The 20,702-nt window shown below is 33.5% G+C and overlaps 1 protein-coding gene across 1 annotated transcript; it reads left to right on the top strand.

Annotated features, from left to right (window-relative positions):
- The first annotated feature begins 1,729 nt into the window (after positions 1-1,729).
- Positions 1,730-3,166, top strand: LOC142641550 (akuammiline synthase 2-like). Its single transcript, XM_075815999.1, has one exon. The coding sequence runs from the start codon at positions 1,742-1,744 to the stop codon at positions 3,095-3,097; it is 1,356 nt and encodes a 451-aa protein (XP_075672114.1). The 5' UTR covers positions 1,730-1,741; the 3' UTR covers positions 3,098-3,166.
- The last annotated feature ends 17,536 nt before the right edge of the window (positions 3,167-20,702 follow it).

The following is a 20,702-nucleotide window of genomic DNA, read 5'->3' as shown; positions in this document are numbered from 1 at the left end:
AACAAGGTGCATCCTAGAGCATTTAATGAAGCGTTGCGGACTCTGAAGCGTTAGGAGTGGTTACAAGACAGGCGAAACGACATTCTCTCGTGGGAAAGCAGGGCAATGTGTAGGATCAGCCACCTCAATTCAAAAGCCCATTCTTTCTCCTCGGATAAGAGGGAAACACTGGCATTTTGAGGGGCTATTGTGGGGTGCAGCAGTTTGGTAAAGTAGCATTGCCACGGGTCGTGCCATACGCCGAGGAGGCAAGGGCAATTCCAAGGAGATCCCACCCTCAGATGGGGGGCCACGTCAGCGGTACGCCACCAGAAGAGGACGCACTGTAGAGAAATGGGCTAGAAGTGAGGGTTAGCCCTGACATGCTGAAGGGATGGTGGCTACCACCCCATTTAATGCATCCCACCAAACCTCCTTACCACATTTATGTGGAGAATACCCTTGAACAGTGCTGCCTTGGTTGCTACATCTCACAAGAATTCTGGGAAGGTGCCTGATGGGACTAACACTTGAGTGGTGACCTGCATGATCAACAAATAGAAGGCCTGAATCATCTAAAATGGTCTATATAAGACAAAAGTTCCCCCAGAGAGGGGGGATTGAAAAAATAAAAAAGAAAAACACTGTAACACAAAGAATTGAAATTGTAAACAAGTCTCATAGTTATATATTCAAAAACTAGTTTCCTAGGACTTGGCTGAGAAGAATTTTCTTGCACAATATTGTGGTTTCATTCTATTTTTCCTGGCTTCCTTATTATTTTTGGCTCATAGTGAACGTTATCTAAGCCATAGAAGTTTAGTCTTACAACCTACTCTTTACAAATTCATTGTGTTGGGCTATTTGGACCTAGGTCCTCTAATTGTTTGGCTTCATGAGCTAAATCCAGTCTCTACCGCTGATATTAAAATATTATTTTGTATATCATTTAAACTGCCACATAGGTTTCACATGTTCTTAATTAATTAAAAATTTTAAAAATATATATTTGGAATTATTTTATTTTCAGGCTTAAGAATTGAAATTTTTTTTCCTTTATTTTCTCTGGAAAGTTAATGGGAAGTCACGACTTTTATCAATTTTTTTTGGGTAAAACTTTTATCAATAGGTTTCAATAGTTTTTTTTTTTTTTTGAGGGAACTTTATCAAAATTTTTTTTTTTAAGAAACAACTTTATCAATAGTTGATTGGCTTAAATATCAAATGGCGTGAAATTGTTTTTAAAGGATGAAAACAAATAAAAATCAGCACCATACCACGTCGTTAGTGTCCCATTTAAAGTTAAACACCCATTAATGACCGACTTCTAGCACATCTGAAAACCAATTTATTCTATAAAAAAATTATAAATTTTTTTTTTTTTAAAAGAACCAATTTATTGGTAGTAGTCTTTTACTGTTTGAAGATGGCAAATTCTTTTGGGAATTAATTCACTATTCGGCAGTCAACTGTAAAAATTCAAAACATCCTTCCTCATTTATGAGATTCTGGTTGGGCTATTGATTGCTTCAACTACCATCTAACATCAGTGTTTATCAACAAAAAAAAAAAAAATCTAACATCACTTAAGAAATTTCCTTGAACAAGCCCTTGCTGAATAGTTTCTCTGTCAATGTCAGGATGCTTATAAAAGGAAACCTTTATGAGTAACACAGCTAGTACCACTGACGACTGAGGCAAGGTCTTTAGCCAAAAGAGAGAAACAGAGAGATTACTGAGGCAAAGTAACTAGTGTGGCAAAATGATGAAGGTTGAGGTCACTATTATTTCAAAAGAAACCATCAAACCATCTTTACCAACATTGCACCATCTGAAGCCCTACAAATTCACCCTCTTAGATCAGGTCACTCCCGCAACTTACGTTCCCACAGTCTTCTTCTACCCTATGAGTACTGATCTCAATCTCAACATGTCCCAAATCATTACGCAACTTAAAAATTCCCTTTCAGACACCCTCAATATCTTTTATCCATTTTCTGGGAGCGTAAAAGACAATCTTTTTATCCATGATTTCGACACGGGTGTTCCCTTTCTGGAAGCTCGTGTTAATTGTTCCATGTCTGAGTTCCTTAAGCACCAAGAAACAGACTTACTTAGCCTATTCGTTCCGTACCGTGCCTTCTGCAAGGAATCAGATACTACTATAGGTCAAATGGCTATCCAACTGAACCTCTTTGATTGTGGTGGAATAGCAATCGGATTGAGCTGCTCACATAAGATTGGGGATGCAGCAACAGCGAGTTCTTTTCTTCATTCTTGGGCAGCCACCTTTAGTGGGTCTCCAGAAAAAGTTGTAAATCCAAATTTCTCTGAGGGATCAATCATGTTTCCACCGAGAGATTCACTTCCACAAAAGTATATAGCTACAATGGATAACTTGTGGTTCAAAGAAGGTGAGTATGTTACAAGAAGGTTTGTGTTCCATGACGAAGCGATAACCACCCTAAGGGCCAAAGCGAAAAGTGAACTAGTTCCTAAACCAACACGCATTGAGGCACTGACATGTTTCATTTGGAAACATTGCATGGCAGCTTCTAAAACCAAATCAGCAGGTTTCATAAAGGCATCCATGACCATGCTGGTCCAAGCAGTGAACTTGAGGACACGAATGAAGGCACACTTGTCCGATGCTTCTATTGGAAATATATTTTGGTGGGCTCCCGCAGCAGCTGATTTGGCTATGGAAGAGAAAGAGTTGCATGAATTGGTGGACCTTGTAAACGAATCCATCGCAGGGTTTGATAGCGATAGTGCGGAAAGTTTGCAAGGAGATGAAGGTTTTTTGGCTTTCTCCAATTACTTTGACCAATTAGAAGAAATGTTTTCTGCAGAACCAAAACCAGATGTTTGTGCGTTTACATGCTGGCTTAGGTTTTTTAACGATATTGATTTTGGTTGGGGGAAGCCATTTTGGGTTGGTATCATTGGGAAAGTTGGCCCTGCATTTAGAAATTTAATAATATTCAGTGAAACCCCATGGGGTCTTGGGATTGAGGCGTGGGTGACCATGGATGAGAAAGAAATGGCTATATTGGAGAATGACCCTGAATTTCTTGCATTTGCTTCCCTAAATCCTAGCATTTCAATCTCTCTTTAAAATATTTGGATATGTTTTTTTTTAAGGGAAGATATGTTTTTATTTGATGCCAAAGGAAGTAAAATATATGTGTGCGTATTTCTCAAAAAAAAAAAAAAAAAAAGAATTTGTCACCGGTACTTGTGACTTTGTGTATGACAATAAACCATTAATAAATTGGTCTGTCAATGTCCTAGTCTTAATAGAAATTAAAGTTGTGGAAAAGTACGTACATTATTGAATGTAAAATAATAATTAGCCCTAAAATTATAAGAGTACTTGTACAACATTCTGCTAGGAATGTAAGTTTAAGCAATTCTCACAATAGCGATTTTTCTATTTTATTCATTTTCTGAATCAAATGTAATGAAGTAATTAAGTTGCAATAAAAATTTATATAAGTGCAGAAAAGCGTTATAATTTTCATACATACGTATTTTGGCATCAATCTTTTTGAATGTTTTAATGTTATAAGGTTGGACCAACACCATATTGTGTTCAAAGAATTAAAATATGTTAGCATTAGTAGTAGTGAAATCTACACAAATTATAATTATTTGGTAATTGCATAAACATAAGAAGAAAGTTAATAAGCACAAACAAAGGGCACCAACACAATAGCAAATGATATTGAGTTTCAATCTCTACATTTTATTTAGTTAGTAGGTGATGTAACAGTTTCTCATTAAAATAGAAGAAGATTCCAGTTAAAAAAGTACTAGAGGTAAACCAAACTCTCTATAACCCTATAAGCCATGATAGAAATAGAGGAAAATGAGTTTTATAATCATCTAGAATTGTGGACTTTGTTCAGATTTCTCTTTTCCATTTATTGTAAGTAACCTTCTCACATATTATTCTCTTTTTTCCTTCTTATTTTTAAGGGATATATATACTTATGCAATTATGTAATCGATCAGGTGCTCTTAGAATATTTGTTAATTGACAATTTCAGAAAAAATTTGATACGACTTTTATGGGAAATATAAAAAATTATCAAAAAAATCTGTTTTTTCTTTCTATATAAAAAGTTTCTAAAAATATTTCATAAACCAAATTCAAATATTCAATATTTCTATTTGAGTAATGCTACAGGCACAAATTATTTTACAACACTTTTACAAAATGTTAATGTGGCTAACCTTTTATTGGTTTTCTTACCGTTAATATCACTTTTCTATTTATCAATAAGCACTCACCACGTAAGCAGTTTGTAAAATTTGATTTAAAATAGTTTGTATATCTAACATTATTCTTTTTAAATATAAATTCATTTAAAGCTGTTACAATCAAATCTTACTCATTACTTAATTAATGCTGACTTTAATCTTGTTGCAGAACTTAGTTTGGATAATATCTTTTATATATGTATATACTTTTTTTTATAGAAAAAAAAAATCATACATGTATATACTTTGAATATAAGCATGTAGAGTTCACACCCACTAAATTCTATAATTATGGCATTGTGAAGGTGAAAGCACAACCGAAATAGTTGCTGCCACCACTGCACACCTTTGGTGTGATGGTCACTCCACAAATATAAGTGCTTTTGGAGTGTAGGAGACAAAGGTCAAGGTTCAAGTTTTCAGGAGGGAGTTTTACACACATATATACTTAGATTGGGTTAGAGTAGAATTCTATCTTGTATCAAACCAAATATATAGATATAGATATATATATATATATATATATATATATATATATATATATATATATATATATAGTTGCTGCCAAATAGCCGTTGTTTTCAAGATTGATGAGTATCTCAAACAAAAAAAAACAAAAAAAACAAAAAAGATTGATGGGCCTTATATGTGCCACTAACAATAATACAAAGGTACAACGTGTATTTGATTTGTGAGAATAGTCAGAGCAAAAAACAAAGGAGAAAAAAAAGTAATTCGTCAGTTGTCACTGGATAAGAAAAACTGTGTCAACTATAATCTGCAGCAATGGACAATGATACTCTTACATTCCTTCTTTTTCTTTAAAATAAAAATAAAAATAAATTCTTACTTCTATACTTTCGTGTTTCGTGTGCTAAAACTTAAAAATGTGACATTTCCATATTTCGATTAATGAAGTTTTCAGATTTGATAGAAAAATAAAATAAAATAAAATATATTCCTCACTATATATATATATATATATATATATATATATATATATATATGGAGAGAGAGAGAGAGAGAGAGAGAGAGAGAGAGAGAGAGAGAGGCATTCATGCTCATGCCTGGCAAAAAGAGTAAAGGAGTAAGACAAAAAAAATTCATTATTAATTTTTTAATCCTTCCATTTTTAGCAATGGATTTTCTGTTAAGAGTCTTGTAACTTAACTGATTAACATTTTATTGTATTTTTTCAATGGAGATAAATTTAAGGTTTAAATCTCTCCACTCCTAACTATGGATTTATCAACAACAAAAAAAGCAATAGGTTTTCTAAATCAATTTTTATAAACACTTACTGAGTCAACTTCATCTTCTTTTAAGAAAAAAAAAAATCCTTTACCATTCTATATTTTTGTGTAAATAAATATATATATATATATATATATATATATATTATTTGAGCTATTTTTCACCCTATGAGTAGTGTAGACTTATAAGTGTATTGGTGCAAACATTATATTTATGTTGTCAAATTAATCCATTTTAATTATATAATTTTAAAATGGTATAACAATAAGTTATTAAGTTAGGTGTTTGGCTCTCATTGTATCTATTCATCTACTTTTATTTCAACAAAAATGTTACACAAACCTATAGTTTTATTTTAAGCAGGGAAGCTTCTCAATCTTAGGGTCCGTTTGGTTGGGAGGATGGAAAAGTAAAAGGATAGAAAATAGAGGAGAGATGGAAAAGTGGGAGAATAGAAAAGTTTTTAGTTTTCCTCAATTGTGTTTGGTTGAGAGGGTGGAAAAGTAGAGGGATGAAAATTTTTTTGGTTTGGTTGAAAATAAAGTTTGTATAAATTTATATTTATGTTCTTCTTAAATAAAAGAGAAAGTAATACATTATACTTCTAAAAAAAATTGTGTATAAATGAAAGTTGACATTTCAAAAAAATAGCATAAGAATCATCCAAAAGTGTTTTCTTAAAAAATTATAAAAATTAAAATTAAGAGAAAAAAAGAAAGAAAAGAAGAACCCACCACCTGACCAAACAAAAGAAAAAAAAACACCAACGTTAAAGTGAAAAAAAAAAAAAAAAAAAAACCTGAAAAGTGGGGGCAGTTTTGTCAAAAAAAATTTCTCACTTTTCACTCCAATTTGGAGAGATTGTATTTTGAAGGGGAGGAGAGAAAACTTGTGAGCCCCACCACTTTTCTCTCCCCCTCCCCCTCTTAGGGTGTGTTTGTTTGGAGGTGAAATGGGGTGAATGGAAAACTTTGGAGTGAAATAAGGTGAATAGAAAACTTTGAAGTGAAAATAGGAGGGAAAACTTTTTTGGAGTGTGTTTGATTCGGTGGGGAGGAAGAAAAATAAATGGTTGGGCCCAAGTAGTTTCTCCCCTAACCCACCAAAATGTTTTCTCTCTAAAATGGACAGAAAACTAACTAAGGATAAATTTTTTCTTGATTGACAAAAATGCCCAGTATATACATACACACTTTTTCAAGTTGCTTTTTTTTTTTTTTTTTTTTTTCTTCTCAGTAACGTTGCTTTATTTGTTTTCTTTTTTTTGGGTAGCCACTTTGCCTTCCTTCTTTTTCTTTTTCTTTTTCCTTTTTTTAGGCCTCGGCGTGAGCGCCTTCTTTCTTCTTCTTCTTCTTCTTGTTTTTTTTTTTTTTTTTTCCTTCTACGGGGCAGTTGCCTTTTCTTTCTTTCTTTTCCTATTCTTTTTTTCTTCTTTTGATTTTCTAGGCCTGGGTGTGATAGTTTTTTTTTTTTTTTTTTTTTTTAACTAGTTGTGATTTTTTTTACATGAATTTTTTTTGTGTGGTTATTTGTCACTTTTTTATTTTAATTGTGTATCATTCTTTAACAATGGTATATGAGTAAATTTATTCAAACATATTTTTTACATCTCTTCACTTTTTCACTCCCAACCAAACAAATAGGAGAGAAAATAAAATATTTTCTATCCTCCCACTATTTTCTATCCTCCCACTTTTCCACTCCTCCAACCAAACGGACCCTTAACTAAACAGTGAAAAATGTCATTTTCCACCTTATTTTCCTCTCCCTATTTTACATCCTTCCCTGTTTTCATCCCAACCAAACACACCCTTAGTGATAACAGCTAAAGATTGGTTATTCATATTTTTTCTTATGGATATGTTTGACCACAACTTCTAGAAGTGCCCTAATATAGGTGACAGTATTAATTAATATTCAATCAAGCAGTTACGTACACATTTCTTTTTTCTCATCAAGTGCGATGACTCTCCAAGCATGTCGGCATGTCACTCAAGCTTTGGATTCTTGGCCATGCTCTTTGGAGTTGTCACCACCAGTATAATCGTCCACAGTCCACACTAGTTGTTTTTGTGCGGTTGGTCTTGGATAGAATTGAATATCTCTTGAATATATATATTGGAAAGAGAGTTTCAATCTATTATCCGACTGAGATTCCAAAATTATCATTCACTATTAGAGCAATTACATTATTGGGTGTAAAATTTTTGTCTATTTTCCACACACAAAAAAATGTCTATTTTGCACACAAAAAAATTAAAACATACTTTTTTTTCATTTTACACATTTACTATTACAAAACACCCACATCAATTTATCTATTCTAAACATTTATTTAATAAATTATTCATTCTTTTACATTTTTTATTATGTCCTTCACACTCCTCTCTAACCCTCTCGCATAACCAACACAACCCAAAATCACGAACACCCAGCCACCACCAACGATCAATCCACACCCACCATCAACCCCACCCAGCCACCATCAATGAGATCAAGCACCTTCATCAACCCACCCAGCCACCATCATCAAGTAACCAACCTCCATCATCAACCCACCCAACCACTATCATCAAGCAATCAACCTCCAATTAAAAACCCAAAACCCAAAATCCAAATACATATATGAAATCCCAAAACCTAAAACCTCATTCAACCCAAATACATATGAAATCCCAAAACCCATTGATCAAACATAGAAAAAAAAAAAAAAAAGAATCAAAACCCACTTATCAAAATCCCAAAGTTATGGACCAACTGATGTAGGTGTTTTTAGGGTAAAATGTGTAAAACGTTATCTTTTTGTATTTTGGAAGCACTGATGTGAGTGATCTAAAGGTCGTCCATACTACTTTTTTTTTCTTTTTGGATAGATATTCAAACTCCAAATTTCTTATTCGAAAATAAGAGATTTTACTAGCTGAGTTTGCTAGAACTTGCTACTACAAATAGATATAGAATCGTAACATAATACATTATTTTGAAAAATATGGTATGGTATTATGTTAAAATTCTTTTTAAAAAATCTAAGATGAATAATATGTTTCTTTTTTCTTTCTTTTTTTTTTCTTTTTTTGAGAAGTAGATGAATTAAATATCTTTAGTTATGAAAAAAAATTGCAACGGATGGAAAAAGCATTTTCAAACCTAAATCATTTAAATATTTTACATTACATACCAAAACTACACTAAAAATTTTAGAATTCCGTCTCAAACCCATTATGCATATAATTGAAAAATCAGCCCTTAAAATTGTGTTTATCTAACTGTGCATTGCATCGTTTGAACCTAATTAAATATCAATATTAAAATACTATTTAACTATTTTTAAAGGGTTATGTGAAACTATGCTTGATTCTTCCATTAGAATACTAACAAAACAATCATATGAAACTCACATGGACTTCAAAATGCCAAAGCTAATCCATGAACCCAATGGTAAAGGAGAGAGAAACCTAGAGTTAGATTTTCAAAGAGAGAGAGAGAGTTGATCGAACCAGACCGGCCATTATGGTCTCGCCAAAGCCAAAGTTTGTGTCTTGCTACTAATCTTATCGAAGAAATAATGAATAACTCACTGTTCTGTGAGATCATAGTACTATTTGATTTAGTGCTTCACATGTCACAACTAGATTTGATAGTGTGCATTATTCAATTTATTCTTTATTATTTTATTTTTATTTCTCTCTTTCTTTCATTCGTTTTTCCTTTTTATTTTTATTCAAAATAAGAAATATACAATTAAAAATTCAAATGATACCTCATGTTTTAAGTTTTAAGAGAGACATGCATGATTCAAATTCCTTATAAGTTATGACTATCAATTTATGCTTGAATTTGGGGCCCCTTAAAGATAAAAAGCATTACAATATAGTGCCTAGTTGGGTTGGCTATATCAGCAGCCCTAATGGAAAATTTCAAAACATCCTTCACAATTCTGGTTGGGCTATTGATTTCTTCATCTACCATCTTTAAGTTGCTTAAACATAAATCGGGCACATCTCTCCTCAAAGCAAAGTTTTTAATTCAGGGGAGTTGATGTTGACTGATTACACCTGAGCTTTAATGATCCTCCATGATTGCACCCAAGCAAGCCTACCACCTTCTCAAACATGCACATCAACATAAACTTCAACATCATGATATGAGCTAGCATTTTAATTCTTCCTTATCGCTTCTGATGAGAATGGAGATCTAGATCCATCATACAAAACACACACCAACACATGCACTGACACAAGAGCATTCACGTCATTTTGCGTAAATTTTCTCCCTTTTCTTGTTCCATTTTATAAGAACTTATTTTTTTTATTGGCCCAATTTTCAAAATACCATATATTATATTATATATTTTATACTACGTTTCATTAAAAATGCCAATTTTTTATTTTTTAAATTGTTTCTTTTTCTTTGCACACAATAACTTTCATCAACTTTCTTCCTTCATCCTCAAGTTATGTAAATAAAGAATAAGAAACTAAATGTAAAATGAATAATGTCAATGTAATTTTACACAGTTATTGTAGTAATTAATCATGTATTTTTACACAATTTTGCATGACCGGATGTAGAGGAATTTTGGACTTAACTGACTAAAGTGTGACATTTTTTTCTATTATACAAACACTAATGTGAGTGCTTTAGAGAACCTAACCCAAGGGGAATAAGAGAAAAAGTAAGCCGTGAAACTAGTTTCGTAATTTTTTTGACAATTTGTATTATTCAGAATTTGAGAAAACATAGTCCAAATAAGAAGATCATAAATTTTGGATACATTAAATTTTAAACCCTATATTTTACACTTTGTTTGGTTGGGGATGGAAAATTTGGGGATATCTAAATAGAAAACGGTAGGAATGGAAAAGATTTAGCATTTCCTCCTATATATGTTTGGTTGGGAGGATGAAAAGTTAAGAGATGAAAAACTCATTTATTTGGTTGAGGAGGAAAAGTGAGTTGATAAAAATTTTAGTTTATATAAATTTAATATTATGTCTTTATTCATAATATATAAGAAGTAATTTTGTTAATCATTAATTACAAATTTATTATTTATTATCAATTAAAATTAATTTATAAAATTTAACACATTACACATTATATTATATTAATGTTGATACTGTATATTTTATATATATATATATATATATATATATATATATATATATATATATATAAATTAGTTTTGTTTTTCAATAGAAACACTAATGATCGAAATTGTTTCCAATGTAAAAATAAATAAATAAATAAAAACTGGACAAGGAAATTGTAGTGGAAAGAGACAGAGATGTGTTTGAAAACGAAAGAAGACAATAAGATTGAGTAATTAAATTTATAGTGAGAGGTACATAAATGTAATTACAATCTATTGAAGTAACAACAAAAAAATTACCTGAGTCAAACTGGAGGGATTACATTTTTGTGGGCCCAATGAGAGAATACCTGAGTCCTGCCAAAATCTCTCCTAGTTTCTTCTCCAACCAAAAAACTCAAAAAAACTACCCCCCCCCCTCCATTTTCCATCCCTTCAATAACTAATTGCCCCAACCAAATGGGGCCTTAAGGAAGTTTCAAATTAAATCCAATCATTCCAAATTAAATTATGAGTCTTAAGAAGATTGTTATAAAATATAAATTACACCTTATAGCTTTGCTAATTTAAAGTTGAACCATGAACTTTAAAAATCATATCAATTTAAATCCAAAACTTATCGAGTTTGATCTAGGGGTTTGAATTAATGTGATTTTAAAGTTATATGATTTAATTTGAAGCAAATGACAAGTAGGGACAAAGGGAGATCTGAGGTGGTTGACTAAGATGTCTTTTTTGTCCATTTGAAGAATTAAGAGTTTTGAGAGACAACCCCTCACAAAAAAAAAAAAAAAAAGGAGTTTTAAGAGACACAAAGGACCTCTATATTGTTTAATTAAAAAAAGAAAACATAACAAATGGAAGATATTTATTCCAATTATAAAATATATAATTAAAAATGACCTATGTGACCAATGAGTTAACTACGTGTGAGAACTGCGACTTTATGGGAAGAAATTAAATTCTATAAGAACGTAGTGTAAAACTCATATTTTACACTGTCAATCCCAACATACCATATCATCTAATCACATATTTAAGGAAAAACACAACTACACCCAATCAATTTTAATACCCATATATAAATTTAACCAAATTGGGAGTTTATTGAGATGTTATTTGGTGTGGTCAAATGTATTGAATTTTAAGTAAAAAGCTGATGTGACAAAATCTTATTAGATGGTGTAAAATATAGGTTTTATATCCCATTCTTAACAAATTCGAACTCTTATAGGATTGTTTCAAATTCTCCTTTCTAGTTTCTAGTTTACAATGGAGTTCCTTTTGATTTAATTACACGAAAAAAAAAATTTAAGAAAAAACCTTACACAAAATGTCAAACTGGAATAGATTACAATACTTTGGTACTAGTCTACTAGATACATTATAAGAAAGTGATTACACAACTTTGTTCCCAAATTACATTCTAAATGCGAAAATAGAAAGGAATTGATTACTAGGAAAATATATGATCTACATCACCTAGACTAAGTTATTGAATGAAAATGTGTTCGTCACCCACAACCTAAAGTTTGTCTCTTGTGGTGCAATGACCAATATGAACAAGTTATCTAAGAAAACTACCAAAGGTAAAATATTGAACCATTTTCAATTAGAATACCCTTTTTTATAGGTGAGAGCTTAGGTTTGAACTCGGGGTTGGTCCCCTTATTTTTTAAAAAAAAATTTGAAACAAGAAAAACCATTCTATTTGAAGAAAAGCTTGGACTTGAAAGCTAATCGCAAGAAATCTATGGAATGTTCTAGAACATATTCACAGAGTAACAGAGAGAGAGAGAGAGAATTTGAGAGAAAAAGCCAAAAGAATTATTATTGCTCACCTACAGAATTATACATCATTAAGATATTTATACAGAAGGATTATACATAAATTATTTCTAGAAAGATCTAACAATCATAATAGAAATTCCTGTGCAAATAGGATTTGAACCATAACAAACTAATTCATGCCGTAACAAACCTTTACACATGCCATAACTAATTTCTAAAGCACCTAGTCATTGCCTTGCTGCTGAGATGAAACGCAGCGCTTGAGTAAGTAGTCACACGTGCATTTGATAGCACGTGTTAGCTCTTGATGATGTTGTTTTGTTGATGTTGTTGTTGCTGATGTTCTTCTTCAACATCCCCCTTCAAATGAATGGGGAAGGAACGAGACATGAGTTTATCTTTGAATAAAAGGAAAAGAGGACCAGCTAAAGGCTTGGTGAAGATATCAGCAAGGTTGTCCTTGCTGGAAATAAAACGAATAGGAAAATCACGACAAAGGACCCGTTCCCTAACAAAGTGATAGTCCACCTCGATGTATTTGGTATGAGCATGAAAGACAGGTTTAAATGCAAGAGCAATAGCAGATACGTTGTCACACCAAAGAACAGGAATATGATGAAGGAAAAATATGAAGATCACGGAACAATTGGCAAAGCCAAGAAAGCTTTGCTGCAATAGTAGCAAAAGCACTATACTTTGCCTCTGTAGAGGATCGTGAAATTGTAGATTTCTTCTTAAAGGACCAAGAGATAGGATTAGAACCAAGAAACACCATAAGACTAGTAGTGGACTTCCTATCGAAAGGATCCCTTGCCCAATCAGCATCAGTGAAGGCAGAGAAAGTGAGTGGACCTCGAGAATAATAAATTCCATGAGAAAGGGTGCCCCTAACATAGTGAAGAACCCTTTTGGCAGCCTCTAGGTGTGCTGAAGTAGGAAATTGCATAAACTGACACAATTGATGCACACTGAAGGCCAAGTCTATTCTGGTAAAGGTAAGGTATTATAAGGCACCAACCATGCTTCTGTAAGTTGTTGGATTAGAGAGAAGAGAACCAGTAAACGGAGTGAGCCTTGTAGCAGGACAGCATGGAGTTTTAGTGGGCTTGGAATTGTGCATGTTGAAGTGATGAAGAATGTCAGAGGCATACTTGGTTTAAGATAAGGTAAGACCAAACTTTGTATGAGTAATTTGTATGCCAAGAAAATAATTTAGGGGACCAAGATCCTTAAGATCAAATGATGAGTTGAGAGCAAAAACAAGATGAGAAATCTGAGCAGAAGCATTGCTAGTGATAATGTGTCATCAACATAAAGAAGCAAATATAGAATGATAGAGCCAGAGTGAAAGACAAACAAAGAAGTTTCTGCCAAAGAAGCCACAAACCCAAGATGAAGTAGCTGAGATGTAAATCTCTCAAACTAGGCTTGAGGGGCTTGCTTCAAGCCATAGAGAGATTTAAGTAACTTGCAGACATGATGAGGCCTAGAGGGATCAATATAGCTAGAAGGTTGCTCCATATAAACTTCCTCCTTGAGGTGACCATGAAGAAAGGCATTGGTTACATCCAATTGTCTCATAGACCAGTTAAGACTCATAGTAATGGCTAGAACAAGCCTAACAGTTGTAGGTTTGATCACTGGACTAAGAGTATCAGTATAGTCAATACCTGGTTATTGGTGAAAACCCTTGACCACAAGTCTGGCCTTGTAACCAAGGGAGTCGATCTCGTACCAGAGGCTATACCGGTTTTACCAATGAAACGATATATTTCGGTACCGGTCAATACTGGTGTACCGTTTCGAGTTTACGTTATTTTTTATATTTATATATATATGTGTGTATGTGTGTGTGTGTGTGTGTGTGTGTGTGTGTGTGTGTGTGTGTATTATAAAAAATATAAAAGTTTACCATAAAACATTACCTCAATTTCAGAACAAATTATTCATGATTTTAAACATTAGCATCAATTAAAAGAAAAATATAATAGAAAAAATAGAAAAGTTAATTGCTCATTGCATACTAAGAAAACAAATAATACTAATAAGTTAATGCAAGTAAGTTACCATTTTGTCCTTACAAAAATTCAAAAATTACAAAACGAAAAATAAAAATAAAAAACTTTTTTCTATTCTGACCGGTACGCCCGGTATCAGCCGGTATTGCCCGAAATCGGCTAGTATGGCCGGTACATGGCCAGTACGGCTAGTATTTAAACCAGTACGAAACGTTGGTATTTCGATAGCGGTATATGTACCGGTACAATATCAACCACATTGCTTGTAACGAGCAATAAAACGATCACTATGAAGTTTCAACTTGTAAACCCATTTGCATCCCACAAGATTCACATTGGTAGGAGGAGGAATAAGAACCCAGGTCTGCTATTTCTACAATGCATCAAACTCAACATCCAAAGCCTTGTACCAATTTGGATAAGAGGAGGCAATTTTGTAATTTGGAGGTTCAGTGAAGAAGTAGTCAAGAGTGGCTTTATAGCAGAGTTTAAGCTTAGAAATCCCACTTTTGGATCTAGTTTGCATAGGATGCTGGTTCACAGTGACAATGGGTAATGTAGAAGGATCAATGGGGGTATTTGATGGGTGTGAAGGAGGAATAGATGGAGAAGTGTTAAGGACATATTTTATGTAGTTGGCTAATCTTTTGACAAAACGCACTTTATTTGTATTTGGATTGATCTATGATGTATTTAATACTTCAAAGAACATGTTGTTCAAGTCTAGTATTAAAGCCATGAAGATTGGACCAAGAAACAAGTGGAGAAAAGGTGTTTACTAAAGCTGGACACCTGCGAATAGCTACTGGACACCTGGTGGACAGCTGCTCGACAGCTGCTCGATAGATAGCATCTGTCGAGCCTCATTAAACCTCGATTTATAGCTATCTGTCGAGGCTATCTATCGAGGTTACAGAAATTAGAATTTTCAGATCTGATTTTTGGGCCAGGCTTTTGTATTTGTGTAGGGTTTCTTTTCTCACAACCCTAGGCATATATAAGGCTTATTTTTTAGGCCGTCACATAAGAGAATACAAGGATAACATATGTAAAAGGTGACCAAAGCCTTATTCTCTCAAAAAGAAGCTACTGCGTCTTTGCGCCTTAGGATTTTGTAACCAAGTGCTTCTTAATCTTCATTGTTAATGAAGTGAAGAACTTTGCAACCAACATCTTCTTCTCTAGTTGGTGATTGAAATCGTGTACTGGGATCCGCACAATTGGTTAGTTACGTACTGGGATTCGGGCATTAAAGGGTGGTGTTCATATATTGAAGAGTTCAGAGGTTCTGAAGTGGTAGAAAGTTTCTACTGTGAGTTTATCTACGGGGATTGTAGAGTCTAGGGACAAAGGTTTTGTACTAGATCTGAAACTTCTCTTTCCTATAGTGAATTGCTTTTCGGGAAGGTTTCTCCCCAGGTTTTTTACTGTGAAACTGGTTGGTTTCATTGGTTTTCCTGGTTTATCATATCTTGTCTTATTTATTTTTCCACTGCACTTAGTTTTGACATGATATTGATATTTGTTTGTTTTAACAAGTTTTATGCATAATAAATCTAATTAACAACTTGGGTTTAAAACTTGTTAATTCTATCAACTGGAGTCTAAATTTTCTAACAAGAAGGAATAGATAAAGGTAAGTGTGGAGTAGGATCAGATGATGTAGGCTACAAGGGAAGATCAAAAGTAAAAGGACTAGGAGTGGCAGGAGGAGATTGTGGATTAGAACCTAAGAGGGAAGGCTGATTAAAGGAGTGAAACTATAGTAGATTGGAAAACCAAAGAGAAGGAGAAGGAGTGTCCTGGGATTGAGATGAAGAAGAAAGAGTAGGAAAAGGAAACTTTGACTCATTGAATAAAATATGCCTAGAGGTGTACATAGTATTATTGCTAGGATCAAAACACAGGATACCCTTTAAGGTAGGTGCATAACCCAGAAAAATACACTATTTAGTCCTAGGGTCAAGTTTGTGAGAGATGTAAGGTCTGAGAAAAGGGTAACAGGCACAACCAAAGACCTTAAGCTGACTCAGATCAGGTTTAAAATGGTACAATAAAAACCATGGAGAGTGAAATTGTAGAACAATAGTTGATAACAAATTAATGAGAAAAACAACAATTTGGACTGCAGAAGACCAGAAATTGGAAGGAATGGAAGCTTTAAACAGTAAGGTAATAGTAGTTTCAATAAAATGCCTATGTTTCGTCTCCACAAAGCCATTTTGTTGGGAAGTATAGGGACAAGATAGTTGGTGAAGAATACCATTTGCAAACAAAAATGACTCAAACTCTTTGGAAACATACTCTCCACCACCATTTGATCTCAAAATTTTAATTTTGGTAGAAAATTGTGTTTCAACCATGGCTTTGAATTTGACAAACATACAAAAGAGCTTAGATTTGTGCTTAAGAAAATAAATCCATGTAAAACAAGTATAGTGATCAATAAACAACACATAATACTTGATATTATTGACAGAAGACACTGGAGTAGGGCCCCATACATCAGAATGCGCTAATCCAATTGGTGAATGTGCAGTAAATTGAGAATTAGGAAAAGAAAGCTTATGCATTTTACCACTAAGACAATGTGTACAAGATATGAGATTACACTTATTAGCAGAAAGGTTAAACTGTGGAAAAAGAGAATGTAGGACTTGAGCATGAGGATGTCCAAGCTTGTTATGCTAGATGTCCCAATTTGAAGGAGTAGAAGAAACATGATTACAAACTCTAGACTATAAAGACAAATTGGTAGCTTTACTGGAGTAGATACGGTATACAACCTGTTCACTCTTGCACTAGTAAAGTACTTTCCCCATGGCCAAAGCCTGAATAGAGAGAAAATTTTCATCAAAATAACACCAACAATTGTTATCATGACAGATTTTGTGAACAGAAGCTAGATTTGAGGCAATAGATGGCACTCTAAGGACATTATTAAGAAGCAAAGATGAATTTTGAGTAGGAAATTGAACATTACCTCTATGTGTAATTGGAAGATTTTGTCCATTATCAACTGCAAGATGATCTTGTCCAGTATAACGTTTAGGAAAAGAGTGTGCATTTAGACTGGATGCGACAAGATCAGTGGCTACACTATCAGCTAGCCAGGGTTGTTCCTGAGTAATTGCTGCATTTAAAGCTGTGGCCATAGTAGCTAATTTTGTAGGAGGATGTTTTTCTTGAAATGCATAATCCATCCTATGATAGAAATCAATAGCAAGATGACCAACCTTGCCACAGTTCTGACAAATTGGTCTCTCAGTCTTGATGCCTTGAGTCTGTGATGGAGAAAACTGGTTTTGTTTATTCTGATTTGATGAATATGGAGAAAATTGTGAAGGAGAAAATTGATAAGGAGAAGTATTAGATCCTCTACCATCTCCATTGCCTCTACCTCTATTTCCATTTCTTCCTCTTCCTCTACCATTGAATTGATTATATTGATTGTAACCTCCAGGTCTAGGAGTGGTGTTTACAGCCATTGCAAAGGCATCTTTGATATCTTTAGTATCATTTAGAGACTCTTCTTCTGCATTGAGTAAAGTAGTGAGTTCATCAAACTCAATTATGTACTTCTTGTACGTATGGCAAATCTGATTGCGTTGTAGTCTTTTGGAAGACCTTTGAGAGCTATGTGAAGTAACTCCTCATCATCAAGAATTACTCCTACTGCCATCAACTTATTCCTTACAATCTTGATTTTCTGCAAATATAGAGCAACAGAATCAGTACCTTTCCTGATATTGTGAAGCTCACCTTTGAGATTCATAATGTGTGATCTTGAGATTGAAGAAAAATGATTTTCAAGAACCCTCCAAATTTCCCTTGCTGAGTGGCAACCCACAGTAAGAGCAAGGATTGAAGGTGTTAGGGTTGAACTAATGAATGTAACCAGTGCTTTCTCTTTCGATTTCTAGAAAAAATAGTCAGGATTCACAATTGTTGTGACAGTTCCTGAAAGATCTTTGAGAAATTTCTCTGGAATTGGTTAAGTCTCATCAAGCAGCTCAAGCATAGAGCAAGTATCAAGCACCATGGTAATTTGATGCTTACATACAATATAGTTTGTACTATCCAGTTTCACGATCATCATGTTGGCCATATTTGATAGAAGTAGAAGAGGTTGATTGGCCAAATTAATTGATGAAGTAGTAGATGAAGATGCCATGGACACCTTTGTAGAGGTTGAAAACGCCATTGCAGAGGTTGAAGATGATGTTGTAGTAGAAGCCATCTATGGCTCTGATACCATTAAGAAAAGCTTGGATTTGCAAGCTAATCACAAGAAATCTATGGAATGTTCTAGAACAGATTCACAGAGAGAGAGAGAGAGAGAGAGAGAGAGAGAGAGAGAGAATTTGAGAGAAAAAGCCAAAAGAAATATTATTGCTCACTTATAGAATTATACATCATTAAGATATTTATACAAAAGGATTATACATAAATTATTTCTAGAAAGATCTAAAAATCTTAACAGAAATTCCCGCGCAAAGAGACCATAACAAACTAATTCGTACCATAACAGACCTTTACACATGCCATAACTAATTTCCAAAGCACCTAGTCATTGCTTTGCTGCTGAGATGAAACGCATCGTTTGAGTAAGTAATCACACGTGTGTTTGACAGCACGTGTTAGCTCTTGACGATGTTGTTTTGCTGATGTTGTTGTTGCTAGTGTTCTTCTTCAATTCTATTGGTTAAGTGATAACAATCTTAATTTGTCATTATGGTATTGATGACAATTTTATTTTAAACAACTTAATTAGGCAATTTAAGAGATGTAAGAAGTCCTTTCTCAACAAAAAAAAAAAAAAAAGAAGAAGAAGAAGTAAGAAGTTCAATGCATTTGTTTGTTTGTTTATTTGTTTTTATCCCATAACTCTTAGAGAGGATAAGGTCATTCTAGTGAAAATTTTGAATTATGTAATTAAGAAAGAAAAAGGGAAAAAAAAAGTTTGATCCAAAAAATTTTAATTAGGCTACATTTTAGTACCTAAAATTTGAAAAGTTAAATTTTAATCTTAAAAAAAATGGTAAACGTATTAAGTTAGTTATTTCATAACCTTTTCAATATTATTATAGTTTATGTGACAAAAGTCAATAAAGCCACCTTTTGCTCTACTATAATTGCAAAAAGTACGAAATGACTTTGGTACATTTATTTTCATATAGAATGAAAAGAAAAACCTTTTAAATTTTAAGAATTAAAATAAAGCATGATCCAAATTATAAAGACAAATAAAACATTAATAAAAAAAATGCCAAAAAAAAACCTTCAACTTTGTGCTAAAATCAAATTGACTCCATGATCATTTAATTTAAAATTAAAAGTCCCTAAATTTTAAGAAAATACTCAAACTATGTTAGGAAAAAAAGCATAAGAAAAGGAAAGAAAAACTTTAATTAAATTTAACACATTAGATCTATGTTTAAGTTTGATTTCGATCCAAATTCTATTTTTTACCTTTTATCTTCAAATAATTTAGTACTTTTTTATTTTTATTTTTTAAAAAAGAAAAATCTACGCTAATTACACTATGAAGTATGAAGGCCCAGTCCAGTACGCCACACAAATTGATCCAAGCCCAACAATCTGTCTATGCTGATGTGGCGGAACTAGCGCCAGAGTTAAACCGGTACGTATATAGTAGCGGCGAAAACCAAACCCGACCTATTCGACCTTCTCTCTCTCTCTCTCTCCGTCTCTCTCTCTCTCTCTCTCTCTCTCTCTCTCTCTCTCTCTCTAATGGCTCTCACTTAGTCTCAGTGATCGGTTACTCGTAGTCCACACCAACAATGATCCGTTTATTCGCACGTCCTCCGCAGCCGCCTCAACCTTCCAACACCGCCTCACCCACGTCGATGCAAATTGAGGGCGAAGAAGGGCACAATCGTCAAATTATGGGAGAAGAAGCATCCAAGGAGCAAGGCTATGGAGAGGAGGGAAAGGAAGAGAAGAAGAAGAAGAAGAAGAAGAAGAAGAAGAAGAAGAAGAAAGAGTTGGGTGAGAGTAACTTGGACAGGCTTTGTTGCTCTATTTGTATGGAACCCTGGGCTTCCTAAGGCGATCACCAAGCCAGGTCTGGCATTTCAATTTTCTTTACCTTGAGTATTTTAGTATTCTTAGCCATCTGTATATGCATATTCTTAATTCAATTATTGATTGTGTGTAATGGAATTTGGTTGGGGACTGTAGAATGTTTTTTGGTTTGTTTCAGAAACTGGTTCTGGCGGGTGGAGTCAGTTGCCCATAGGTTTTATTAGCTAGCAGCAAGTCTAAAGAATTGTCTTTAG

The sequence above is a fragment of the Castanea sativa genome, chromosome 6 (genome assembly GCF_040712315.1).
Source record: "Castanea sativa cultivar Marrone di Chiusa Pesio chromosome 6, ASM4071231v1".
NCBI lineage: Eukaryota > Viridiplantae > Streptophyta > Magnoliopsida > Fagales > Fagaceae > Castanea > Castanea sativa.
Note: the sequence above shows the minus strand (reverse complement) of the source record. Positions and strands in the feature narration are given on the sequence as shown.